At 40.3% G+C, this 21,379-nt stretch overlaps 1 protein-coding gene across 1 annotated transcript; it reads right to left on the bottom strand.

The window, feature by feature from the left end:
• Nucleotides 1-665: 665 nt before the first annotated feature.
• On the bottom strand, nucleotides 666-20,890 carry ints4 (integrator complex subunit 4). The gene is made up of 24 exons (XM_033977110.2): nucleotides 20,803-20,890; nucleotides 18,874-19,068; nucleotides 18,055-18,172; nucleotides 17,079-17,185; nucleotides 16,882-16,990; nucleotides 15,751-15,836; nucleotides 15,625-15,675; nucleotides 11,929-12,017; nucleotides 11,638-11,758; nucleotides 11,486-11,557; nucleotides 11,167-11,341; nucleotides 10,898-11,103; nucleotides 10,076-10,218; nucleotides 8,974-9,089; nucleotides 6,750-6,883; nucleotides 5,765-5,931; nucleotides 5,081-5,174; nucleotides 4,869-4,949; nucleotides 4,614-4,744; nucleotides 3,188-3,247; nucleotides 2,948-3,107; nucleotides 2,196-2,339; nucleotides 1,223-1,343; nucleotides 666-910 (listed from the first exon to the last, which is right to left on the bottom strand). Exons 1-24 carry the CDS (start codon nucleotides 20,854-20,856, stop codon nucleotides 756-758), a joined length of 2,889 nt encoding a protein of 962 aa, XP_033833001.1. The 5' UTR covers nucleotides 20,857-20,890; the 3' UTR covers nucleotides 666-755.
• Between the last annotated feature and the right edge of the window lie 489 nt (nucleotides 20,891-21,379).

The following is a 21,379-nucleotide window of genomic DNA, read 5'->3' as shown; positions in this document are numbered from 1 at the left end:
CCATGGATAGCAAGCATCACATCATGCATTTTCACAAATAGTAAATGGTCACATTTTTATATGGAGCTTTTCCTCCACCCACTCAAAACTCTACATTAAAGAACCACTCACCCTTTCACACATACATTCATACACCAGTGTACGCAGACCATGAGGGCAAGGTGGGTGAAGTATTTTGCCCAAGGACACAATGACAGCATTCATTCATCATCAGGAGCTGTAATTGCTCCATCAACCTGTGGGTCAGTGGATCTGACTGCTCTACCAATGATGTTTGTCAAGAGTGGGATTCAAACTGCCAAACTTAGGATCAACCCTCAGATCAGTGAACATACTACCAATTAACCTACTGTTGCCCATGTGTTTGTTTTATGCTTGTATTTACTTTTTGGAAAAATTTGCATAAGTTTATACTCTTTTTTTGCAGACATTTTTTATTGTAAGTGAGATACTCAATATTCTAATTTTACTCATCTCCAAACCAACAATTAGAATTAATTATATAATGGTTTGGAAATATCACCCATGTCACTGTCAGACACATATCCATGACCATGACACATATCAGAAAATTAGATGCTTGACTGAATGTATCAAACTTTAACAAAAAAAAATTAAACAAATGATACAATAATATCAGTAAAATGAATAGAATCCACTCTGGCTTGGTAGAAAAGTTGAGTCTTTATTCACTGCTGTCCTTGTTTCTGGTGAGTTGTGTTTACTGTACACTCTCATGATCCCTCAGGGCTCTTCTATCGGCGTGTGGGTTTGGGCATGATGAACACCTTGACGGGTTTGCTGAAGGGGATAGTCCCCTCGATGTCTGTCTGAGGGCCTTCGGACTCTGCTCCGCCTGGTGCAGTGCTGCTGTACGCCAACAGGAGGCGCACGGAGATCTGACACGGTTCTGGAACACGATAATATATCATATAACACGGTTAGCATGTACAAATCAACTGCTGTTTTTTGATACTGGTACCAGAACAATTACTGCGTCATACTTTTGCATTATGTGTTATTAATATTAAGGGTAATTTTCTAAAATAAAATCACTTAGTCTTTTAGAGCAGTGCATCTCAAACTTTTTCTCTGGCAACCCACTTATTAGTCATTTTATTAATTAGTCACTTTTCACAACCCATCATTTTTACACATTTTTTTTTTTTACAGTAGGCTACAAGCTTGTATAAAGAATGTATTATAAAGAAATAGTCCTCACCTGTCCAGGCACTGTGGGATAGGTACACTTGTGTGATGAGCCTGTGCCTAGTCGGGCCGGGCCTCCTGAAGTCTGCAGGTTTGGGGTGGATCAGGTGAGACTGACCATCTGGGTACTGCACCTGTCACAGCAGGACAAGAGCGCTCACTGTACATTCTGATTCACACCAGGACAAGACAAGAGCTCTGTAGTCATCTACAATATCAACAATAACATAATTCTTATACCTATAGGCTGAACATTTGAAGTATTTGACTTAATTCTGTTTTTGGTATGCAGTTAGAAAAACCCAAAAGAAACCTGATGCTTGTCAAAAATACATTTGGACATTATTTATGCGAATCTGTCATTAGATCTTGTTTGTTTATTTATTTATGTATTTGACAGTGCATATTAATCAACATTTGCATGTAAATATGCCAGAGTTAGCCAGATGGCTATTTTTCATCTGTAGTCCCTTGACCGATGTTAGGTGTCACTTCTACAATGTATAATATGTAATATGTTTGTGATTCTTTTAATATATTTTACCAAATCTGATATGGATAGATATGCAAGAACAGCCATCTTCTTCTAAGTGGCACCATGTCATTCCCTATGAAGCTAAACAGGTAGATTTATATGTACACAACTATCAACACACAACTACAATTTGCAGATCTTGTTTTAGATTTGAAAACATTGGCATTAGCAAATATTGATAATTGGCCACAACACCCAGATACAGATCAATAACCGGCAAAAATATAAACCAGACCATTCTAGACTGAGTGGGTGAAAGAAAGTTGTTCTGAGGGGGCATGGCTGTGTGGCAACCTTTTGTTCTGCTCTGAGGAGGTGTGGCTGTGAGGAGGGGCCATGTCTATGTGGAACCCTTTTGTTCTGAAGGGGCGTGGCTGTGTGGAGCCCTTTTGTTCTGAGGTGGTGTGGCAATGAGGAGAGGGTGTGCCTGTGGAGGACAGAAGAGACAAACCTGGACTTTGACCGTGTTCTGTGGGTCCTGGACATGCTCTAGAGTTGCATCGATGTCTAGCGCCACTACCAGGCCTGAGGTGAAGCGCAAAGGATTGTCCGACTCTCCTGTGGGCTCGATGATGGTTGCTGTTGCCTTCTGAATCTGACACAAAATTCAAATTAAGATAAAATTATTACCCTGTTGTGCTACCTCCAAATCTGCTTTATTTTCCGGTGGAGTGTCAGCTGCCTGCTTGTCTCCATGGAGATGTTATCAAACTTATCCATCTTATTTATTCAACCCCACACTCCACAAATATGACCTATAATATCTGAGATATGTAGAGAAGGTTTCAACAGTAGTTCATGGAGATGGATAAGCTAAATGCCATACTGTGGAACATTCCAGACAAAGCAATACCTGCCCTCCCTGTTGTGTGTGGCCAGGTATTTATATAATCACACTGTGGGGACTAGGAGAGATTGTAAGATTATTCAAACATGCACGGATGACGTAAAACTTCTTCAGGCATGTTTTTGATGAGGGAACAATGTTTTAAAATGGTAGAAAGCTTAAAAAAGTACATTTTGCATAATATCTCCTCTTTAAGGTTAGGTAAATAGTGACTTTGTTTAAGGTTAGGATCACTCTCCAGGAAATAAATGTAGGTCAATGCATTGACTTCATAAGACGTGTGTGTCACATGCACACATGATAGAACACGCCTAACAACACGCGCATGTATCTTTGTGTGCATGTGTGTGTGGTACCTGGGGTGGCAGCGTGGGCAGTAGTAGTCCACTCTGTCTCAAAGTGTTCTGCAGAAGTTTGACCATCTCCACCGGAGCACAGCTTGACAGACGCGGCCTCAGCTCCAGCACCTTGTCCACAAACGTGTCTTTCAGGTGGGGAAGCTCCGTCACAAACATCCTGAGGGTGGAGGGAGAGGGAAGTGAGAGCCATCATCTATACATGGTTTGGAGTGAGCAGAGGATGTGGAGAAAGTGTACCTCTGAAAATGCTCTATGTCCATAAGAAAGCGGTCACAGCTGCTGCTCAAAGAGTCCAGGCTGAGGAAAGGTAGGCAGACAGTATCAATCCATTTTATAATTATCTGTGATGAGTGGAATAATAGCATCATCTTAAATGTAATCTATTGATACTTTACAGTGACAACACGCTGGGAGTGTCCTACATGCATGTCTATGGCAGAATGTTCACCAGTTACCATGGCGATACAATGCATACATTAGCAAACACAGCCTGGTAAGTTTTTAGATTGTCTGAAAACTCATGAAAAAATTCAAAATGGATTTAAACAGCATATTTTCAGGAGCCTGACATCAATACAAGTGTTCATGGTCCTGTTTAGGCATTTGATTTTCAGCAAAAAGGTGTGAGGGACTATAGCTAGCTTGTGACAAATTGTATGTGTGAGGGACTTGTTTAACAGCACACATCAGCTCACCTGGAGTCAGTCAGTTTTGTGTTAAAACAAAGCTCAGACTCAAGTCTAACAAAGCCTCAGACAGAGCAGTGCATATAGTTGAATTCACACCCCCAGGGAATGTTGGTGACATTAGTTGCAAAGTATCAATAATGAACCTGCATGTTTAAAGTGCATATGACAAGTTAGACTGCTCATTTTACTCACAGTTAAGATAAACACCCTTCCATTCCCTTCCTTTTTAGGTTAAAAATGTTTAAATTACATAAAATGTTACTTCCTGATTGGAAATTATGACATCACAAGGGAATTCCATAGCTGTTACCTAGCAACCATGTTATACACTGGGCCAAAACTCATTTAATGTACACAGACATTATTTGACAAAAAAAAAAAAGAGAGAAACACCTTTATTTTGTTGAAATAATTTTTAAAGGTAAATGTGTGTTTTTAAGAGAAATGTGTATCTTACACATAAATTGTGCTGAACTTTTGTATAGAATTCCCCCTAGGGTAGAGGTGCCCAAACCTTTTTATCAAGGACCACATCACAATAGTTTAATATGGTGTTGAAAGTACTGCTTATGATCAATTGGGCCGGTTCAGCAGGAAGCCTGAGGGCCAATAAAAACTGGTCTGAGGGCCACATTTGGCCCTCAGGCCAAAGTTTGGACACTCCTGCCCTAGGGTGATGTCATCAATATGTTTTAGAACTCTCTACTTCCTACAATTTTCAACATATTTTTCAACTTTTCTTTGCACATGGCTTCTCAATTGGTGTAAAACTAATCTGTTTACTCATTCATCATTTATGTTTACAGCGAGTATTATCCCACCCAATTAAATTACAATTGGAAAGCTCAAAAAAGCACATTCTGCATATTACCTCCTCTTTAAAGAGTATTTGTATGTCGCATATGCACTGGTACTAAACCCCCTGCTGGACCCCTGCTGGTACTAAAACATATATGTTATGTACTGATACTGACCTGTTCCTGGTCCGCGCAGACAGCAGCAACTGCAGAGCTCGGGCCTGCAGACGCACATGATGGAGAGCAGCCATCTGTCTGCTCTCCAGACGACTGTAGAGGAATTCCAGACGGAACGTCTCTGCCACCATCTACACACATCCACAAACATACACATATATGGAAAAAATATGGAAAATCTACCAAGCATAATTTCTTTTCAAGAAGTATAGGTCTTCAGAGAGTGAATGAATCAAAAGGAAAAAGAACTTAGACCTGCTGAGCAGCTTGTGTGGCGCTGTTGTTCTGTTTAAGACACAGGGGCACAGCTGTCCTCCAGAGCTTCTCCTGCAGAGCCTACAGCAGTACAGGGAACCAGCGTTATCCAAACAACCACAGAGAGGCCTGCACTGGACTAGAGCACAGCAGAGGCCTACACTGGACCTAGAGCAGCGAGGCCTACACTAGGGTAGTGTGGAGGGCAGTACCTGGCTGAGAAGCAGCTGGCAGTGCAGGTACGTGGCACAGAAGTCGGCTGCTCCAGCTAGCTCCGTTTGTAGCTCCCCCACACGCTGCAGGTCCCTGGGTAGACAAAGAAAAACTTAAGTCCAGTGGCTCTAAATGTGTGGTATGCGTAGCAGTGTAGCACAGGATTTTTCTGATGATATGTGGAGGCTCATTTACAACTGCACAAGTCATAGATTAGGATTGGTAAAGACCTGATTTAGTCCAGGTTTCAGCCTAGTTAAGTCTTGATATTATTTTTTTCTTCGAGTAAAATAATTAAGTTATGCTTTAGACCTAGAAACCTGTTTTGAATACCGGTACATACATCTCCAAGATGACTGATTTATATGGTCTGCATCATCTTTAAGTAAAACTCCTGTTTCCTTTATAGAGACTTGGTGTTATAAACTGTCACACTTGGACTCATTAGATGGGACACAGTAGCTGAATGTTGCATGTAGTTCAATGTTACAGTTTCAGTGCTCATGTGCACATGTAACTATATTTGTTGTGAACAAACAGTTGCAGATATCTAGCTTCAAACAAACTTCATTCTAGACCTTCATGTAGAGAAAACAGATGGAATGTTGTTAGCTGCAACCTAGAAGACTACAGTGATGTTTTGTTTAGATTTACGTTAGGTTGCAGTCTTGTGCTGTAGTTACCGTATGGTGAGTTTGAGCAGGTCCTGGGCTCCTGCTGCCTCCAGGTTCTGAATGTTTTCCACTCTGAGTAGACTCTGCTGCAGAAACATATGAGCGGCCTCAACAGATGCAGAGGCGGAGACTGAACCTGCAGTTTCCAGAGAGTATGGCTGCTTCCTGCCTGGGAGCTGAGACACACAGACACACACATACACAGACACATAGACAGACGCACACATACACACGAAAAACGATTTAGATTGGATTTAGAATGCCCAAAATGTAACCTGATCCATAGGTGTCTTAGATTATAACAGTCTAGCAAACAAAAGTAAAAAGACTTAATAAAACAGGGGTGTCAAACTCAAATAAAAAATTGTGACTAAGTCGCAGGCCAAACTGATATTTATTGAAATTTTCAACAACATCTGCATGTTTTTTAGAAGGGGTGGATTAAATCTGAGTGAGATGACAGGTAGCAGATGGTAATGAGTGTCAACAGAAGTGGTTACATTCTGGGATTCGTCGTATTAGAGATGCATGTGCTATACTGGCGTGGCGGGCGGCGGGCCAGCTCTAATACATATATGATATGAACTTGCAGACCAAATATAATTGCATCGAGGGCCAAATTTGGCCCGCGGGCCTGAGTCTGATATGCCTTTAATAAAAGAAACATTTCTGGTGATTTACAGGTTGGAAAATTGCAGTGCTGAGGGAGCAGATTCCTGCCTGTCCCTTTACAGTACATCATCGTAAATGTCATCCGCCACCTTGGTCCATGGAGATGTTTATGCCTGGCCTATTCACAGTATTGCATTGAAATTATCTATTTATCTCCATGGAGACAAGCAGGTGATGTAACCAGGCTATGGAGAGCCTGCACATAGTAAGAACGCATGTTTTATAAGGTATTTTTGAACAAGAAAAACTGTAATTGAATAAACTCAATATGCTTAAATGCCATACTATAGAACAATCCAGGCAACTGAGGAGTGCAGCTTACCGTGAGTAGGGGCACTAGGTGAGAGAGACTGTCTCGCAGATAGGCATAGTGTCTGAAGGTGTGGTCTGAGAAGAGCGCGGGCATGGTGGGGCAGGTCTGGGCAGCGTTAAACACCAGCACCAGCACAGCTATGTCTGTGCACACATAAGCATCAGTCAGACACTGTGTACTGATTCAAGGGGAGGGAGGTGCAAATACCACATTGAACACTTTTAACAGTATTTGTTTGGCTTAATTGATGTGTTTCAGGCAAATGATTCATTCCTTATTTGAAGGGTTTTTGATGAAATTTTCACATTCAAAATATATAGTGATTTGATTTGAATTATTTTAGGACTGGTGCTATGCCACAATTGGTTGTGTCACATTCAAGGAAGCTACAGATGGAGGGCAGGGCCTATATAAGTCTAAGGAACTTACTGTTTCTGGAAAAAATGTCTAAATACCGTAAATTTCGGACTACAGAGCGCACCTGATTAAAAGCCGCACCAGCTAAATTTGAAGAGAAAATCAATTTTGTACATATATAAGCCGCACCTGAATAAAAGCCGCAGGTTTTCATATTGTAACATGAGATATTTACACAGAAAGACGGTGCACTGACACGCTTTTTTTAAAAACTGTGCCTGAAAATTGGAACCAACACGACAACAACACGGGATGAACACATCTGCAGGTTTAGAAAATAAAACTGCACCAAAACGGAAAATCTGCTTTTATTTCCTCTGAAAACTTTTGTCGTCTTTTTACATTGACCAAGTTGGATTCATTGATGTCGAGCTTACGTGCAGTGGCTCTATTTCAGGAGTCGGCAACCCGCGGCTCCGGAGCCGTATGCGCCTCTTTCAGTCTTATACTGCGGCTCTGCGTGGCTGAAGTGTATTTTATTTGTGTTAGCTCTTTTTTGTTGTAGTTTAAATTGGAAGATTATTATGATCTTAAAATAAAATAATATTTTCTTATTTTTCGTTGCTCAAAATAAGCGTCACACTCGCGGAACAATGTTCAAAACAAACACGTCTCACGTCTCACGTCTCACAGACACAGACACAGCTCACAGTCCTGCGTAAAAAGCCCTGATTTTCAGACGCTGTGCGCACAGGGGTCAGGAGCAACTTTCGCCCGTCCCTAATGACACACTAATAAGCTCGTCCGTAGATGTATCATGAAAATCCTGCTGGAAATCGCCACAGAAATCTATTTGATGTAGTAGCAAGTTTATTATCTGCTCTTGTCTCCGCGGTGACGTATCACGTATAACACATCAGACACGACGCACAAAAGTAGAGCCACAAGCGAGTGAAAATGAGCCAAAACAAAAGTCTTTGGAGAGCTTTTAACAAAAGGGAAAAGGACAACTGAGGAGCCAGAAGAGGAGACTACGATCTTCAAGAAAAAGAAAGATAAATTTAACAGACAATGCCTACTTAAAATCTGGGTTTGTCGCTGCAGGTGACTCACGCGCACAGTCCGCTCTACGTAACATACGGGAAAAGCAAATAAGGCAATGAAACCTTCAAAACTGCTTTGGCACATGGAGAATAAGTACCTGGGATTAAACGATACGCCTTTAGAGTTTTTGAAAGAAACTGCGGAGCAGAGTAGACATAATCACATAATCAGCGCAGGGCTCCCTCTGATGCAGCGGTTTGGTGAGTTGTATTTTTTTAATGCACTTAAGTTGTTTTTGCCATATTTATCTGCCACGTGTAGAAGGCTTGTCCGTGAAAATAAAACCCAGGGGCCGTTATCCAGTAAAAAATCCATAAATAAGCCGCACTGCTGTACAAGCCGCAGGGTTCAAAGCGTGGAAAAAAAGTAGCGGCTTATAATCCGAAATTTACGGTATATGGCTTTTAAGTCCTTTTAACTGAAGACATTCATGTGTTTAAGCTGAATAATGGCACCACATTATGAAGATACAATTTGGATAGGCCCAGTAAATACAGATGTGTTAACCATAAACCAGGTCAACAAATCTGCAATCTGACAGTTAAATAGCAAATTCTACTATATAATTCTGACCTGTCTCCAGCTCAGTTTAAACTATAAAGATTCTAAAATGCCCTGTACTAAAAATGGAAAAAAATAATTCTTAATAAAACTATGCCTCAGGCTAAATACAGTATTTTCTACATTATTATTTATTTTGTAACCTATTCAAATAAGGTTACCAGTTTAATGTGATTACTGTTAAAGTTAAATAGTGTAGATGTATGTGTACATGCGGGGTCGTCCATGTCAGGCTCTGGAGTGTCAAAGTACGGGTGAGTGCTGAGCAGCTCGGGCACCAGAGGCAGCACCAGGGTGGGATGCCGTTGACCCAGGAACTTCAGGCACCTGCCCAGGCAAAGAAAAGGGAATTGTTGAGGAATAATATCACCCAAACACCGCCAGGGAGCAGCTACTACTGCCAACATCAACAATATGGTCCCCGTTCTATTGTTTAATGTTGTTATGTAATAAACTTTCATTGATCTGAGTGATGATGGCTTACAGCTGTAACTGTGGCGGCACATTTTAAATTAATCAAATTAATTACTGACAAATGACTGCTCTGTCAGTTTGTCTCAGCCAGTATGACCAGTCTGTGTGTGTGGGTGTGTATTTATCATGTTGTGGGGACTAAAATCTGTGTACTGCACACACTCACATCATGGGAACCTGCCTCAGGTCCCCATGACATGAATCCTCCAATATAAAGCAACATAATTTAAAGTCCAAATATGCATTAAAATAGAGATTAGGCAAATAGTGACTGGTTAAGAAGACCCTTTCATGATGTTTTCTTAAATATTGTCCGGTTATTGTCAAATGCTGAGAGAACTCCAGACTCACATACCAACATAAGGCATGTTCTTATGCTGTCAAATGTCTTCTTAAACAAAAGCTGAGCCTAATTCTCCAACATCCATCCACGAACACTATGACACTCATTGACATTTGATTTACATACAGATTAATATGTATTTACTAAAAGATGCCCTCTGAACTTCTGTATATGATTAATATGTGCTTGGCATAGTGACATGTGAAAGCATGAGGGAAACAGTGAACGAGGAAGTCAAGGGGAGCACGTCTACAGAGTACCACTACCATTAAAAATGTCCAAAAGCACCAGCGCACAATCAAGGGCATATATCCAAGTCACCAGCTGATTAAAATAAGCAAGGGCTTTCATTGCATTTATCAGGTTTTCCGTAAGTCATATTTTTTGAAAAAGTATAGCTGACAATCATACACGAATGTGAATTTCAATCTCCAAGAAATGAATGTAATGTCGCAAACAAGCATAGAGACCTAACATGTGGGTGTGTGTGTCTTACTTCCAGACTGAGTTGCGGTCTGTGGGGTACTTGTTGAGGTTCTTGAGGAGCTCCAGCAAAGCCAGCTGGATGCACTCTTTGGTGGACACGTTGGTATAGCAGAGTAACTCATGCAGAGCTTCTCTGATGTCCCGAGATGAGTCCTGTATATAAGGAATTACATTATACAGGATATACACTATATGCAGTGGCTTGCAAATGTATTCATACCCCTGGAACTTATTCAAATTTTGTCAAGTCTGTGACATATTGAACATATTGATGACAAATTTAAATATTTTTAATTTGCATTTTATGTGAATAAGTAACACAAAATGGTACATGTAAAGTAGAAAACTGTAAAGTGGAAAGAAAATTATACATCATTTCCAGATTTAAAAACTGAAAAACTGAAAAGTGCAGTGCGCAAAAGTATTCAGCCCCCCTAAGTCAATACTTTGTGGAACCGCCTTTTGCTGTAATTACAACTGAAAGTCTTTTGGGGTATGTCTCCACTCCAATTGGTTGCATTAAAGAAAAAGGGGGCTGAATACTTTTGCATGCTGCATTTTTAAGTTTTTTAATAAAAAGAAAAATTGGAAATCTTGTAAAATGTTCCACTTCACACTTGTGTACCATTTTGTTTTGCTTATTCACATAAAATGCTAAGATAATGTATCTAAATTTGTGGTTGTGATGTGACAATATATGAAAAAGTTCCAGGGGTATGAATACTTTTGCAAGCCACTGTATAATATATTATTAATATATACACACACACACACACACACACACACCCCCCCACACACACACACACACGCACATTCTTATTGTCAGCTGTACCTCCAGTACTGCCAGCACTGTGTCCAGTTGGTCCTCCCTCAGAGTGATGTGGGTGGAGATCTCTCTGAGGACGTGGATGGACTGGAGCCGCACCTCCTCAATCTCATCGTTGAACATGTCCACCAGGAAGTCCAGACACTTCTCTGCAAAGCTGGCTGATGAGCGGGCCAGCTGGCACAGAGCCTCCACAGCAGCGATACGTACCTCTGGGAAACAGCAGGTTAGCTTTAGCCTTTCACATATATGTCAGACGTGTGTGCGGCTCTCACCAAACATCTCATCCTCCAACCCGTGCACGAAGGCCCCGCAGGCCCCTGAGGCCATCAGGTTCACTGTGTTAGTGTCCAGCTTCTCTTTGGGGGCGTCGTCTGCCCACTTCCTCCCAGATGAGAACTCTCCCGAGGCAAACAACTCCTTAGCCCTTTCGTGAGCAGTGCGCTTACGCTGCAGACACACAAGACAGTGTGTCACTCTAATGTGTACAAGATTACTACAGGGGCCAGTGTGCTGCTCAGAGGCCACTGTACCACAGCAGGACAATTACTGTTACGGTAATAATACAGAGCCCTGTACCACATCAGGACTCACCCGCAGATCTGACATGAGCTTCTTGTCCAGTGTCTGCTCCAAGAAATGTGGGCTGACCTGCAGCATGTCCCCCTGACACAGAGAGCATATACTGTTGTACATACTGTGTATGACACATGCAGCAGTCACAGTTGAGAGCAGTCATGTCATACCAGGGTTTTAGCCGCTTGAACACGCACCATCCACGAGCCATCGCTCACCATGTGGCTGATCTTTCCAAAGGCGTCGTCCACCAGGCGGATCTCCTCATTAGAAGATGGAATAGGCACAATACTGAAAGCAATCAGACCAAGAGAGTGAGCCAGAGAAATCAGCTGTGTGTCCATGACTAAAAGATGATTCAATGCCAAAAAAGGCTCTATATAAAAAAAAAATGCTAGATTGTCCTAAGGAGCAGAAAGTTGAGAGACCTGTATTTATGAGAATAGGTGAGTGAGTGGTACCTTTCTGGGTAGAGCTGGCTAAGCACCCACACCAGCTGCACAGAAGCAGAGCGCACCTGCTCATAGTCATCTGACAGCAGCCTGCATGCCTAGTACACACACATAAACATGGAAGTACTTAAGAGAAAACATATTGTGCTTATATCTGCTATATAGTTATAATCTATAAAATGTGTGGACCATTATGTTATAATTTGGACTTTTAATGTCACAGTATTGGTCTCAAACAACTTTCGGTTGGAAACTGTCTGCCCCTTTAAAGTGCGTAACCGCAAACGCTTATGTTGATTTTGCATAATGTCTACTTTTCATTCATCCATTTTGATTTTACACAATCAAAACAGAGTTTAACATACCTTCATACAACTCCATCTTTCAGTTGTGTACAGTTGAAACCAGAAGTTTACATACACTATATAAAAAGACACATATGCTTTTTTTTCCTCACTGTCTAACATGAAATCTGTCTGAAATGCCAGAATAATGACAGAAGGATTTTTTAGACAATTTTTCATAACTTTCTTCAAAGTCAGAAGTTTACATACAATAAGATCATTATCCATTTAAAGAATTTGGGAAACCCAGATAATGATGCCATGTCTTTGGAAGTCTGATAGGTTTTTTCACAACATTTGAGTTGATATGTTTGAAGGCACACTTGAAAGACACTGCTTCTTTGTGTAACATCATGGGAAAGTCAAAAGAAATCAGCCAAGATATCAGGAAGAGAATTGTGGACTTGCACAAATCTGGTTCATCTTTGGGTGCAATTTCCAGATCCCTGAAGGTGCCACATTTATCTGTTCAAACAATTATACACAAGTATAAACACCATGGGAACGTCCAGCCATCATACCACTCAGGAAAGAGACGGGTTCTGTGTCCCAGAAATGAAGATGCTTTGGTTCGAAATGTGCATATTAACCACAAGAACAAAAGCAAAAGACCTTGTGGGGAGGGACATGGAGACATGTCCTGTGGTCTGACAAAACTAAAATTGAATGGGTTGGCCATAATGAGCATTGTTAAGTTTGGAGGACAAAGGGCAAAGCTTGCAAACCTGAGAACACCATCCCAACTGTCAAATACAGGGGTTGGCAGCATCATGTTGTGGGGTTGTTTTGGTGCAGGAAATAATAAAAAATCATGAGGAAAGAACAACATGCGGAAAGGCTGAAGCAACATCTCAAGACATCAGCCATGAAGTTAAAGCTTTTGCGCAAATGGGTCTTCCAAATGGACAATGACCCTGCCCTGACCCTGATACTGCCAAACTGGCTACAAAGTGGCTTAAGGATAACAAAGTCAATGTTTTGGAGTGGCCATCACAAAGAACTGATCTCAATCCTATTGAAAATTTATGGGCAGACCTGAAAAGGCATGTGCGAGCAAGGTGGCCTTCAAACTTGGCTCAGTTACAACAGTTCTGTCAGGAAGAATGTTTATAATTTCTGCTAACTATGGTGAGAAGCTTGTGGAGGATATCCAAAAAGTTTGGCCCAAGTCATACAGTTTAAAGTCAATGTTACCAAATACTAATAAAACAGTGGTTCTTAACCTGGGTTCGATCGAACCCTAGGGGTTCGGTGAGTCACTCTCAGGGGTTCGGCGGAGGTCAAAACACGCACCCGACTCATATGATTAGCGGACTGCGAGCGTCTCCAGACGTTGGCCCAATTCAACAAATGTACCCTTTGATGTGTCTATCGAAGTACCTGCCCAACTTAAATGAGCCGTTTGAACACTGCTCACGCCTCACAGACCCAGCTCACAGTCCTGCGTAAAGACACAGCCCTGATTTTCAGACGCTGTGCGCAGGAGCAGGAGCAGGAGGAGCAGGAGGATCAGGAGGATCAGGAGGATCAGGAGGATCAGGAGGATCAGGAGGATCAGGAGGATCAGGAGGATCAGGAGGACATAACTGTCGTCCGTCCCTCATGACGCGCTAAAAAGCTTGTCTGCAGATGTGTAGTGAAAATCCTGATAGGAAATCGCCACAGAAATCTATGTGATGTAGTAACAAGTTTATTATATCTGTGATAGATCTGCTCTCGTCTCCGCAATGACGTTTCACGTATAACACATCAGACACGTTGCCCAAAAGTAGAGCCACAAGCGAGTGAAAATGAGCCAAAACAAAAGTCTTTGGAGAGTTTTTTAACAAAGGGGAAAAGGCCAACTGAGGAGCCAGAAGAGGAGACTACGCCCTCCAAGAAAAAGGAAGTTAAATTTAAGAGACAATACCAGGAGTCCTACTTAAGTATGGGTTTGTCGCTACAGGTGATTCTCACGCGCAGAGTCCACTCTGCGTAACATGCGGAAAAAGCAAATGAGGCAATGAAACCTTCAAAACTTCTTTGGCACATGGAGACTAAAGTACCTGGGATTAAAAGATAAGCCTTTAGAGTTTTTTGAAAGAAACTGTGGAGCAGAATAGACATAATCACACTGCGGGTGTCATTGTCTCCCATCACTCCTCGATGGGACCACCTCATCCCAAAGACCCAAGTGCAGGGCTCCCTCTGACGCAGCGGTTTGGTGAGTTGTATTTTTTATGCACTTAACTTATTTTTGCCATATTTATCTGCCACGTGTAGAAGGCTTGTCTGTGAAAATAAAACCTACATTATTCCGTTGCATTATTATTATAATTATATACTGCTATCTTCATTTTAGATGTCAAAAAGTATTTGCGGCTCCCAGTGTTTTATTTTCCGTGGAAACTGTGTCCAAATGGCTGTTTGCGTGTTAAAGGTTGCCGACCCTGTAGCGTGATAGAAATTAGGTGATGGGTGTGTGTTAAAATGTTAAAAATAATAAATAGCATAAATATAATAAGTTCATTGTTGAAATACATAAGGTTAAAAATTTAAATAATTTCAGTGTGGTAGAATTAAAAAAGGTCATGTCTTTGTAAAAAGGTATATATGTAATTTGTTGTGAGTTCATGCATTTATTGGTTTTATTCTTTGAAACACAGTGATGTTAATGCACGATTCATTTTGTGCACCAGTAAAACATCCATATGTCTTGAATTTGAAAAAAAAACAACAACAAAAAAAAAAAAACATTTCAATAAACAAGGGTTCGGTGAATGTGCATATGAAACCGTTGGGGTTCAGTACCTCCAACAAGGTTAAGAACCACTGTAATAAAATGTATGTAAACTTCTGACTTTGAAGAAAGTACTGAAAAACTGTCTTAAAAATCCTTCTCTCATTATACTGGCATTACCAAATAGAAATATTTTTGGTAATCCTTAATGACCTATAACAAGAAAAGTTTTGTCTGAATACACTATATAAAAAGACACGTACGCTTTTGAAATCAAACTTCTGGTTTCAACTGTATATTGAAATGCACATACATTTTGGGTTTCTTTGACAAGATTGTTTGATGGTGGTTTCGTTCCCCACTTTGAAGGTCAAAGATTTGATCCAGACCAGGGTTTTTCATTGTGTCCTTAGGCAAGACACTTCACCGGCCTCGCCTCGTATGAAAGTGGTGTGTGTGTAAATGATTGGTGGTGGTCAGAGGAGCTCATGCACAGATTGGCAGCCTTCCCTGTCAGGGGGCTTACCACTATTGAGTGTGGAGTGAATGAATGGCTAGAGTGCAGCACATTGAGAGGCACTCTAACCTTATTATTATAAGGTTAGAGTCAAGCAGTGGTCATGTATGTGCTGCCTGCAGTACCTGGTCATAGATGTCCTGTTGGATAGTCATGCCTCTGCTGTGGAGCTGCAGCTGGGACACACACACACATACACACATTAGTACAGTCCATTTAAGGAGAGGGGATGAGACTACACCAGCCCCTACCATGGCTTTGAGAGCGGCTGTGCGCACCCGAGGATCTTGGTCTCCAAAGTAGTCACTGATAATGCTCTGAACATCTTTCTGTCCTCCTAAAGAACAACAATAACAGGCCACATCTGTCAAAGTCCATAGAAGTAGAGCCTTTCTACTGTTTGGACAGAGGTTTTCTAACTGAATGCCAGTTGCCCAAAATATTATTTAGCAAATAAGTCTACTTTATTTATCAAGAACACCACAGACTTTGAAATTGTTTATGTGATTTTTGGTCATTTTTAAACAAAGCCTAAAATAACCAGCATGTATGTCTATCCAAGAATGTTCAGCAGTTACCACTGTGATACACTGCACACAACACACGTTTTTGGAAAACTCAAGAAAAAATACAAAATGGATTTAAATACGAGCGTTCATCAATGTTATGTGAGAGGGACAAATCTGTTCACCTTTTGTAGTTCCAACTAAGTCAGTTCTTTATGGTCAAATTGTGTTAAAAACAAAGCTCAGTATAACTTGAGTAACATAGTTTCAGACAGAGTAGTGCCTCCAGTTAGCAAGAATTAAATTCTATCATAGTTGATGCTGATCTCATGGACTTTGATATAGAGATGCAAACGATTTTGTTATCTGAAAAAATATAGGCTTTTGATGATATGAAGTTTGACCAAAATCTAACTTGTCACAGCATAAATATGGAATTTTGAGCGCAATTTAAGCCAATAATACGCCTCTAGCTGCCCCTCAATTTCCTACACAAACAGTCCAAAGTTTTTTACTACTTTCTACATTTTACACGCATATGGAAGACATCAAACATATAAAGCAAGATTCTTTTTGGTTTTATATTTTAAATTCAAATTCTCAAAGTAGCCACTCTTTGCTTTGCTGACAAATATGCTGTAAAGTTATTTAACTTTTTTCTTTGCTACACAATTCAACATACCTTCCTTCATATATTTGATGTATATAAAATGTGGAAAGTAGTAAAACTAAAGAAAAAAAAACATTGAATGAGAGGGTGTGTCCAAATGTGTAACAAGATCACTGATCACGTTATTTTTTCCTTGACGGATTGGAGTGCCTCTACACCTTATACTGGTCAAACTGATGCCTTCAGTGTGGCATCTCCAGTCTCACCTATGGCCGGAGCATCTTTGTCCAGAGCAGTAGCACCACTGGTCAGCCCCACACAGCCAAGCAGCTGCAGACAGTTGTTCCTCACTCCAAAGTAAGTATCCGACAGGTGCTATAGGAACCGAGGGACAGGACGGGTGTATTAGTGCCGTGTGCAAACATACAGACGGGGGTTACGGTTAGGGTTGGCCTGAGCTTACCTGACAGGATACCTGGACCAGCCGCAGCCGCACAGAGGGTGTGTCCGTCAGCTGAGAGCCAATCAGCAGCAGGGAGTGAAGAAGCTGTGCCAGGACCTGGTGGGACTCTGGGGAACACAGCACATAGATATGTTCAGACTCTAAATACCATACTTTACTCTATAACACTGTTCAAGTAAAATGGTGGTTACCGCATCACCAAATACATGTAATCACTGTAAAAGAAGCAAAAATTATTCTGTTACACAAATGTATTTATCCAGCTTGTTTTTAGACAGGGGCATGAGAAATGGACTAAAATTAAGTATGTGACAAAGGTACAATCCTGAACATGTGTTGCCAGAGCCTTAACCTGCAGATAGAGGACATATAAAAGTCTCTTTTCTTAATATATGGACAAGCCTCATGTGAATATTCAGGACCTCCAGAATTCACTCACTAGCACAGATTCATTATTGGCTGCAGGTGCTAGGGTTTAGTGTGTGGCTCATTCAGCTGCCAAGAATTTATTTTGCACGATACCTGCTCTTTAAGAATAAATCAGCAATATAATTGTTATCAGTAAAAGAACATATGTACCTCATATCTGGGGACATAGATAGGTTTGACTGATTCAAAATCTTACATATGTTCCTTTACAAGATCATATTTCTGTAATGAATCAAAAAGGTGCTATGATGACCCTGTAAATGGATGGTTCACAGAATGTGAATAACTATTAAACCGAGTAGGTTTAATAAGGCATGTGACCTTATGCCTTGTTTTCAAAAAAAAAAAAAAAAGAGCATAAACTAATATTGTAATAATCAACTATTTCCATGTTTTGTAGACTATTTAATTGGATATTCTAAGTTTGCATCCATAACCATTTCTGAGGGATCAGAGAGAAACACTGAAGAAAATCCTTAGAGATATTATGGTGAATGAATCTGCAGCATTTGAAGCTTAGTACATATAAAGGCCTGGTGTCTCTTACTCTCATTTTTGAGAGTGTTGATGGTGTCCTCCACGATGCAGTCAGGTCTGAATCCGGGTGTTTTAGACAAGTGTCCGATCAGAGAGGCAATCTTCAGACGCACTGAGCTATCTGCCTCCTGGGACCAAACACAGGCACAATCACATGTTATTACTGCATAACAGCCAGGTGACAAGACTACTGACTATAGACACAACCACATTCAATGTTTTTTTGGGGGGTTTTTTCTCCATTATTTTGACTACTTTCTACATTTTTTGACTACTATTTTGACTACTTTCTACATAAGAAAGACATTAAAAATATGAAGTAAGGGAGTATAGGGAATGATGTAGTAAAGAAAAAAAGTTAAATAACTCTGCTAAATATTTTTCAACAAAGCAAAGAATTAATACTTTGAGGATTTCAATATGAAATATATATATATATATATATATATATATTATATATAAAAACTACTACTACTACTAGTACTAAAAATACAACTAAATGTTCCCATAGATGAAAAAGGCATCAAAGGAATCGCAGAGGCTGACTGGCTATGTGCTAACTAATATCCATAAATATCCATTTTGGCTTAATGTTTTAACAACAAAGGCTAAAAACTATAATAAGGATCTTTCCTTATTGTAGTTTTTAGCCTTTGTTGTTAAAATATTCAGATCAAACGTGAGCAGTGAAAGGAGAATAGACTCTGAGCCTGAAACAAGTAAGTACAAATGCTGCAGAAAAGCCACTGTAACGGGCCCTTAGGTTATTTTAGACCATATCACCCTGCCCTGGAGGAGGAGTAGTGTCCCTGTACTAGAGACACTGTACCTTGTAGTAGTGCTCGAGCAGGATGCGGATGACTCCCTCCACGCTCTCTGCCTCCACCGCGCGCCGGGCGAAGTGCAGCAGGTACTGGAGCGCATCTGTGGAGCTGGTGGCCTTACACAGGTCGATGTGCAGAGCTGCAGACTTACTGGGTTTGGACAGACGCAGCCTCTTTGCTGGGGTGTCCTCGTGAGGGATCTGGGATAGGAGAGGAGAGGCACATTCTGATAAGGCTGCAAGAATTATCTGAATAAAAATGCCTATTTAAATGGTCACAATAAGCAAATAACATTGACCACAATGATTTCAGTAACAAAATTCCCTTAACTTAGTTTTTCCAAAACTAAAACATGGTGTATAAATTGGTATAAAACCTGCTAACTCTGTAGGTTAGACCTATGTAATGAAACAGTTCAGATTTCATTCTTCTCTCAAATGTTAATGAATAATAATAAAAATGCATATTATTTATATAGCAGATTTTAAGACAACCCAAAGTACTTTACTCCACACTCGGTGGTGGTAAGATACTATTGTAGCTACAACTGCCTGACTTCGGAAATGAGGCTGTCCATCTGAGCAATAGCCCCCTCTGATCACCATCAACATTCACGCACACACCACTTTCATACTAGGCAATGTGGGGCAAGTGTCTTGCCTAAGGACACAACAACAGAACTTGGCCCAACCTTTGGGTTATCGCTCCTTTAACCAGAGCTACTGTCGCCCCTAATGTTCCAAGATTGTTTAGACATTGCGTAGTCAACGCGATTTCATCTGCTTCCAAATGACACCTCAATACTTTACCTTATCCTGTTTACTGTATCTTGTATCACATGCCTGAACTTGTTAATGTTTAGTTTCATTGCATGATGGAAGAATGGATCAAATGCATTGGATAAAATTTTGAAAAAAAGGACTGAATTTGAAATGCAACAACCTAGTGAGAAATAAATCATTTGGAGCATATATGAGTGCAGATGACCCATTTATTTCTATTTTCTTTTCTTTTTTATTTTGTATTACCTGCTCGGATCCTACACACTTTTTAGAATGGATGTGCACATCCTCTTTCTTAATCAAATGTTGGGAACAAACTGCTTTACAGTGACAATAAAATGTGCCATAACCTTAACTTTATTATCATATAAGTTTTGTATTATAAACACACCTAGGCAAATATTTTCCAAGTATCGTCAAATGCTCCCTCCCTAACAAAAATGTTATTTTCAATAATGAAGTTTGTAAACCAGTACATTCTAATAGTTGGAATGGAGGCGAAAGTGAAGTGGAAGATCATGCTATATCGATGGAAAAACTGGGGCCACATAATATGGAATAATTTCAAATCAAGGAGGGTTTGACGAATGAAAACCCCTCAGATACATGAGAGTGACATTTATAATTGTGTTCTGCATTACGTGTTTAATATGAGGTTATGATAGACACAGCATATCTGATGAAAGCAAACAGATATTTAGGTTATGCCTCCACATGGGTCTTTCTTTCCTTTTTCTGAAGCGCAAATACAAATATGCCACAAATATAGTTTATTCCACCCTTTGCAATAGAAAAACAAAGTGACTGTCATCTCTACCCAGGAAATTCAAAATTTAAAAAACAAACAAAAACATCTTAAATCCGATTTAGTCCTTGAAATATATTATGGTCTACTTCATTTTGTCTCCAGTCTTCTCCATTCTATAATTTTGAGCATTCCGGTGACATAGAGTAATGACTTCACACAACACATTATGGAAAAAATATAACTGAGCCATGGGCCAAAACAAATAAAGCTAGCGTTGTTAGCATAGTTAGCAGATGTTTCGCCGCTACAGTGTTTCTGGTTAAAGAAAAAGGCCGCCATAACATCCCAAACAAGCACAGACGTGTCATAGGAAGAGTTCACAAGGTGATAAATATGGTACTCACCTGCACAACTTTAGTAAACTCCTCATAAACGCGTTTCTTCAGGTGCGCGGCCATCTTCAGTGAGAACGGTACGCGCACAATCAAGTTTGGCTGCCGTCGCTCTCCGTAGTGCGTCTATCCTGTGCTTTGCTGCCGTCTCTTGGTCATGGAGAGCTCTGCCGTGTTAACAAGCCAATAAGAGTCTTCTGTCTCTATATTAATTTATAACATTTTTATAATATAATCAACTGTATGTACAAAACAATTTAATAATTATTGTATGAAAGTTTAATTCTATGAAAGTTGTTAAAGGGAACTCCCCAGAAGCTACGTAAGTTTATAGAACAGGCCCAGGATACAAAATATATATATATATATATATATATATATACATACACACAATCTAGTTTCATATTGTCCGAACATTATCCTAGTTTCTTTGATTCTTCAGAGTTAGCATTTGTCCTGTCCTACTTTTTTTCCCTCCATGATTTTATACATTGTGCACATTTTTTAGCACCCATCCATCCATCCATCCATCCAGTGACCAAGTCAACAAATCTGCTATCTGACAGTCAAACAGCAAATTCCATCAGAC

This window comes from Periophthalmus magnuspinnatus, chromosome 13 (genome assembly GCF_009829125.3).
Source record: "Periophthalmus magnuspinnatus isolate fPerMag1 chromosome 13, fPerMag1.2.pri, whole genome shotgun sequence".
NCBI classification, from domain to species: domain Eukaryota; kingdom Metazoa; phylum Chordata; class Actinopteri; order Gobiiformes; family Gobiidae; genus Periophthalmus; species Periophthalmus magnuspinnatus.
This window is presented reverse-complemented; position numbering and strand designations above follow the sequence as displayed.

Excerpts from the sequence above, each read along its gene's own strand:
- ints4 (XM_033977110.2), bottom strand. The coding sequence starts at position 20,856 with ATGGCCGCGCACCTGAAGAAACGCGTTTATGAGGAGTTTACTAAAGTT. Across the intron at positions 19,069-20,802 it reads AGTTTACTAAAGTTGTGCAG|ATCCCTCACGAGGACACCCC; the intron begins GTGAGTACCATA and ends CTCCTATCCCAG. Across the intron at positions 11,759-11,928 it reads AGCCAGCTCTACCCAGAAAG|TATTGTGCCTATTCCATCTT; the intron begins GTACCACTCACT and ends GATTGCTTTCAG.